This window comes from Manihot esculenta, chromosome 3 (genome assembly GCF_001659605.2).
Source record: "Manihot esculenta cultivar AM560-2 chromosome 3, M.esculenta_v8, whole genome shotgun sequence".
Taxonomy (NCBI): domain Eukaryota; kingdom Viridiplantae; phylum Streptophyta; class Magnoliopsida; order Malpighiales; family Euphorbiaceae; genus Manihot; species Manihot esculenta.
In genome coordinates, this window is record NC_035163.2 from 6,073,305 (window position 1) to 6,079,774 (window position 6,470).

The 6,470-nt window shown below is 32.3% G+C and overlaps 1 protein-coding gene across 1 annotated transcript; it reads right to left on the minus strand.

The window, feature by feature from the left end:
• Positions 1-288: 288 nt before the first annotated feature.
• LOC110612438 (GATA transcription factor 12) lies at positions 289-2,039 on the minus strand. Its single transcript, XM_021753227.2, has 2 exons — positions 1,485-2,039; positions 289-1,313 (listed from the first exon to the last, which is right to left on the minus strand). The coding sequence occupies exons 1-2, from the start codon at positions 1,806-1,808 to the stop codon at positions 549-551; spliced, it is 1,089 nt and encodes a 362-aa protein (XP_021608919.1). The 5' UTR covers positions 1,809-2,039; the 3' UTR covers positions 289-548.
• Between the last annotated feature and the right edge of the window lie 4,431 nt (positions 2,040-6,470).

Genomic DNA, 6,470 nt, shown 5'->3' on the forward strand with positions numbered 1-6,470 from the left:
TTAAATTTATAAATAAAATCATGATAAATATAAAAAATTTGATCTAATTATTTAAAATTAAAAATTTAAAATATAAAAGTAAATATTTAAATTATTTAAATTAATTAACCTAAAAATAAACTAATTATGAAGATAGTTCACTTAAACTACTCAGAAACGTGGCGTCACTCAACACTCAATTCTGTATTTGGATTTTCTTTCATTTAATTTCCACACCCAATTTTTTCTTTCTAAACATATGGTTTTTTTTTTTTTTTCTCAAATGTATCGTCTGACATTAGAAAAAGAAAAGAAAATTGTCTTTATATCTAAAATAAAAAAATAAAAAAAACTGAATTACGAAAAACTGAGTTACAGAGCTTGCCAACTTTGAAAACGAAAGCCAACTCCTGAGAATAATAATTAATAAAAATAAAAATGATAAAAAGTTAAAGAAAATCAAAGGAAGTTAGACAAAATTAGAAGATTAACGAAATTCACTAACAAATTTCGCTACTAAATAATCAGTACACCCCACCTGAACCTGAACCTGCCACTTCCGTACGTGACTAGATCAGCTGTCTGAAATCGGGCCCCATGTGTTGGTGAATCAAGTAATCATCGCCGTTGGATACATCAAAAACCATGTTCTGATGGTGATGGAGAAATTGCTGTTGTTGCTGTTGCTGGGCCTTCAGCAATTCCTTCTTACGCCGAAGCTCCAGCACCTTCCGGTGCGAATTTGAGTGCTTAGTGAGCACAAACGTTGGGCTCGCCGCTGGCCGATATTCAGGCACCAACCTGCCCGACTTATACCTTACGCCGCAAGCATTGCATAGCGTCTTTGGACCCATTGGTCCGGTCCGCCACTGTGGTGTTTTGTCGGTGGCGCAATGAAGGCATTTACGCCCATCACCACTCCCAGTTCCGCCATCTTCACAGTCTCTTCGCTTCGATGCCGGAATTTTTACTGTCTTTTTCCCGGAATTAGGATGGTGGGTTGGGGCGACGACGATTTCCGTGTCCGATGATGAGGTTGTGGGGGAGAGGACGAGGAGGCGAGAAGCCCAGTTGCATGGGGCAGCTCGAGAGCGCTTGCTACGAGCCTTGGCCGGGACGGACATTTCAGTGTGGAAAATTGGGTGGTTGTTATTCGTTGATGCGGCGGTGTTGCTGTTGTTAACATCGGAGTTAGGATGAAAATTTCGGGTCTCTGATGACTCGTCGGTTCGAGCTTTCTTGCCTGATATCAGATGGAGTTTTTGCAAGTCCTCGCTGGAGAAGGATTCTTCAACGAAATTTGACAGCCATTCGAGCTCAGCTAAATCATCATACTATTTCAAAAACGAAGAAAGAAATGATTAGCAAACTATCAGCAAATCCTAAATTTTCTTGGCAACCAACCATAATTTAATAAAATCTTTGAATTGAAGCGAGATAAATATATTAAAAAACAAAACAATTATCACAGAAACACGAGTCTTTATCGTGCATGAATGGATTACCGGAACGCAAAGGTCGCTAGAGAATTGATCGTCGGCGAAATTATGGGACCCAGAATCTCCATTATACCAAGGCTCGGAACCGGAGAAGGATGAAGAATTGCAGCTTTCGACAATAGAAACAGTGGAGGAATCCGTGGAGTTTCCAGTAACGGTATCGAAAGAGCTGCCATCGGTGATAACAGCGTCTTCGTTGGAGAAGTCTAAGAGGTCCTCGACGATGAAATGGTCACCTCCACCACCGGGCTTAGAATCCAAAGATTGGTTCTTTTCATTTGCAAATTGCGAGCAAAACCCAGACTGGTTATCCAATTCTGGTGCTTCCATAGATTGAAAATTGGCTAGCTTGCTTCTTATTGATTTATATTTGTATTTATGAATTATTTAGCGTTCTGTTAAATGCAGAAATGATTAAAGCAAAAGAGTGTAGTGAGAGAAATGTGTCTGTAAAGAGAGAAGAAGAGTGAAGGAAGAAGAGGTAGAGAGAGAGAGAGAGAGGTTTTGTTTGCGTTTGAAGGGGACAGCACAGGCGGACACCTAAAATGGAGGATTTTGAGTTTTGACGAGGAAAGATAAGAGTATTGAAGAAAGCCAAGGATTTCAAAATTTAGTATTTAAAAATAAAAAATAAAAAATAAAAAATGACTGAAAATAATGGAATAGCAATCCACCCGTACATATTCTCTCGGTTTAGTATAGTTATTTTGTAAGAAATAAAAAATTAAAATAAATTCTTATAATATTATTTCAAAATTTGTTTTTTTAATTAAAAATTAAAATTTTTATTTCAAATAAAATAATTATAAAAAAATCATATAAATGACTTCAGTGGAATTCACCCCATTGCTTAAAATACTAGTATCAATTATTTCTTATATTTTATTTGTCGTTTTAGTATTTTTTTTTAAAATATGTAGCGTTTTATAATTTCTATACCTTATTAAATATCTTCTTTCTTAAATTTCCTTCAATAATTGAAATATTTTTAAAACATTAATTAGTTTTATCATTTTCATATAAATGTTTTAATTAAAAGGTAAAATAATTTTTTTTCTCTCTAAATTTATTAAAATTTAGTACATTTATTGTTAAATGACATATGAAAAGTAGAAAAAAAAATAAATTAGATTTTAAAGTGAGGAAAGTGATTAGAGGGTAAACAAGTAATTAAAATAAAGTAGTAGAATTAATGGTAATTAAGTGTTCAAATTAAACTCCTTAGGAACCGATCTAACGGGATTGTCGCTTGCGCTCGTGCATTAGCTTCCAGGTTTACACGCCGACTCCTCTGCTTTTGTTTTCCTCGGAAGTCGCGCTTTCATTTGTTTTATTTTTGCCTCATTGTTTAAAAGAAAAAAAAATATAAGTATTGTAAAATAATTTTAAAAAATATATTATTTAAAAAATATATTCATAATATGTTTTATCTAATCCTTAAGTAATTCAAAAGCTGCTAAATTATATGATATAATTATATAATATTTAAAATTGTTAAAATTAAATTGAGCAAATGTTTTTAAAATAATAAAGGAAATATTTCATATAAAAATAAGATGTATATTTAAGTTGATAATCTAAAATATATATGAAAATTAAGATTCTAATTTTATAAACATGAAAATATAAAATCAGAATAATTTTAATTTTAAGAGGAAAAGTCAAGGAAAAAATTTATATTTACCTAAATAATAAGAGGGAATAATGTAACTAGAAAAATTTCATCTAATTAGGTTATAAGATTTTAAAAAAAAAACATTAGATTACCTTGTATTTATTTTTAAAATAACAATTACCAATCAAATTTTTGTGCAACCAAATAATTTAATTTAATATTTTAACTTATATCATAACATATAAATTATAAGTTACCCTAAATCAATAGAAAATTTGAAATCCAATTAATGAAAAATAAAAATTTATTACATTTACCTAAGTCTTTTACAAAATAAAAATTTTGAGACTATTTAAAAAATTCAAATTCTATGCCAAATCTTATGTTATAATAATGTACCATTAAAATAAAAAAGTTTAAAATATAAATAAAAATAATTTGATAAAGTGTTAGGAACCAAGGGCTCTTTAGATTTCCTCTCCTTGCCTCATAATGGGTAGTGCCATTAAAAAGTAAGGGTAAAGTTACTAGCAATGTTAGAAATGCATTAATGTGGTGCTAATATGGTAGTTATGTATTAATGTGGCACTAACATGGTTGATAAGCTGTTGATGTGTCATTATGTAAGCAATAAATTAATACTATGTTAGCAATTTAGTGCCCTAGCCACTGCAGCAAGGTCCTTCGCAAAGTGTAATGTTGGTGGCTTGTTTTCTATCCACTCTTTGTGACGTGTTCGCTATTGTCGTAGAATTATCTTTTGTTTGTTTCTTTGTAATGTGCATGGTTTCTATATGGAGTCTCTTGCAGAGGTTTCTTTCGCTGCGGATGAGGTGGCTGTGTTGCGGCTTGAGGAAGACGAGGCTTCTGCTTGGCAAATAAACCACCTTTTACTCTTCTTGGGAGGTTGTTAACTGATTGACAAGTGAATTTTGAGACTTTAAAAATAACCTTGTCTCATCTGTAGCGCTTGGGTAAGGGCGTTTTTATAAAAGAGCTTGCACCAAAACTCTACTGGTTTCAATTTTTTCATGTTGTTGATCTATAGCAAGTTATTGAAGGAGGGCCATGCTCTTTCAATAACCATCTTCTTGTTACACATCTTTTGTAGGTCAAGGAGGTTCCTCTTGAGGTTTCTCTCCACTTGGCTTTGTTTTAGATCCAAATTCATCATCTTTTGCTAGGGTATATGAATATGGCTAGCTCGGATATTAGGAGACTTTATAGGGCATTTTGTGGACTATAACTCTACTGTTCGTTCTGGTGCATAGAGGAGTTATTTGCGAGTAAGGGTAGAGATTAATGTTATGGTACCTTTGAAGTGTACTAAGAAAATTATCACACATGGAGATAAGAGCTTTATGGTTGAGTTTAGATATGAACGTTTGCTTATATTTTGTTTTTTGTATGGGTTGTTGGGCCACAATGAGAGGTTTTGTCCTCGACTATTTGATGAGGTGGGTGCTGATGAACCATAGGGCTGGGGATAGTGGTTACGAGCCAGTGTGTGGCAGTCTAGTTCGATGCATAACCTATGGTTGAGAGAGAGTGATGGAACTAGTTCTGGCGATTCTTTTCTTTCTTCATTGAGCAATGGTGAGCAACAAGTTTTGCATGGTCTTGTGTACTCCCATGCACAATTGTTTTTAGAAGATGCTGAGATGAGTGTGTAAACTACTTATATGGAAGAGGACATTGACGAGACCAAGAAACGACAACAAGTGGGCCTTCCTTATGGTTCAACCGGCTTTGATGCATGAGATGGAGGTAAAATATTTTTTTGGGAATTCTAATTCTATTAGTGATCAAACGAAAGGTTTTGGGTTCCACGCCTATTGAGAGCCATGATTATTTTAAGTTGGAATTGCCGAGACTTAGGCAACCTTCGTGCATTTTGTGCTCTTGAGGAGCTTGTTAAATTGCATAAGCCTAATGTTGTCTTTTTAAGTAAAACTTTGGTGCATTATGGCAGAATAGAAGATTTACAGGTTCGATTAGGCTTCGAAAGTTGTTTTAGTGTGGACAGATTGGGTCATGCGGGTGGTTTGGCAGTCCTTTGGAGGATTGTTACTACTGTTTCTATTACTGCATTTTCTAGCAATTTTATTGATATGAATGTTTTAAGGTAATGGGCCTTGGAGGTTCACAGGTTTTTATGGCTTTCCTGAAAAAGGCACAAGATGTGAGTCTTAGAATTTACTATGTAATTTAGCTATAGCTTCTTCTTTGTTGTGTGCTTGCATAGGTGACTTTAATAATCTATTACATGTGGAGGATAAGGAAGGGGGTATTCTGTCACTATAAAAATCTGTCGTAATAGTAACGGATATTAGTAACGGATTAGTAACGGATTTTATATTCCGTTACTAATTTTTATTATTTAGTAACGAATTAACAATCCGTTACTAAATCTGTTACTTAATAAAATTATTTATCAATTTAATAATGGATTTTGAAATCCGTTATAAATCCGTTACTAAATTAGATAAAAATTAGTAACGAATCTCAATCCGTTAATAAATTTGTTACTAAATCGGTTACTAAATAAATAAATAAAATAGTAACGGATTTAATAATGGAATGCAATCTAATTAGTAACGGATTTAATCCGTTACTATTTTTTTAATAAAAAAATTGATTTTTTATTTTTTAAAATTTTAATTTTTCTTTTTAAGTTAGTAACGGATATAATCTGTCACTAAATCCGTTACTGATTCAAAAATTATTAATGGATTCTATAATCCGTTACTAAATTTTAGAAAATAAAATACTGCGCTTTTATTTTAAATTTTCGCATTTTTATTTTTAATTTAGTAACGGCAAAAATCTGTTACTGAGTCCGTTACTAATCTAAAATTAGTGACGGATTAAAAAATCCATTACTAAAATTTGGAGAATAATACCGCCTTTTTATTTTAGTTCGCCCGCATTTTTTTTAAATTTAGTAACGGATTTAATCAGTTACTAAATCCGTTACTAATCTAAAAATTAGTAACGGATTAAAAAATCCGTTACTAAAATTTGGAGAATAATACCGCCCTTTTATTTTAGTTCGCCCGTGTTTTTTTTAAAATTTAGTAACGGATTTAATCCGTTACTAAATTCGTTACTAATTCGCATATTTATACACTCACCCATTTTATCTCCCTTAACTTCATTTATTTTCTTTCTCCCCATTTTATTTTCCTTTCATTTCATTCATTCATTTTCTTTCATTTCCTTCAATTTTCTCTTCAATTTTCTTTCATTATTGATCTTCCTTTTATCACTTGATTTTTGTTTTATTTTCTCTCATATTTTTTCTTTCATTTTCTCTTCCACTTTCTATCATTTTCCCTTCCTTTTTCTTTCATTATTCATTCATTTACTTTCTTTTC

Bases quoted from the DNA above. Each gene is read 5' to 3' on its own strand.
- LOC110612438 (XM_021753227.2), bottom strand. From the start codon at position 1,808: ATGGAAGCACCAGAATTGGATAACCAGTCTGGGTTTTGCTCGCAATTT. The intron at 1,314-1,484 runs GTAATCCATTCA...TTTTTGAAATAG, and splicing joins CTAGCGACCTTTGCGTTCCG to TATGATGATTTAGCTGAGCT.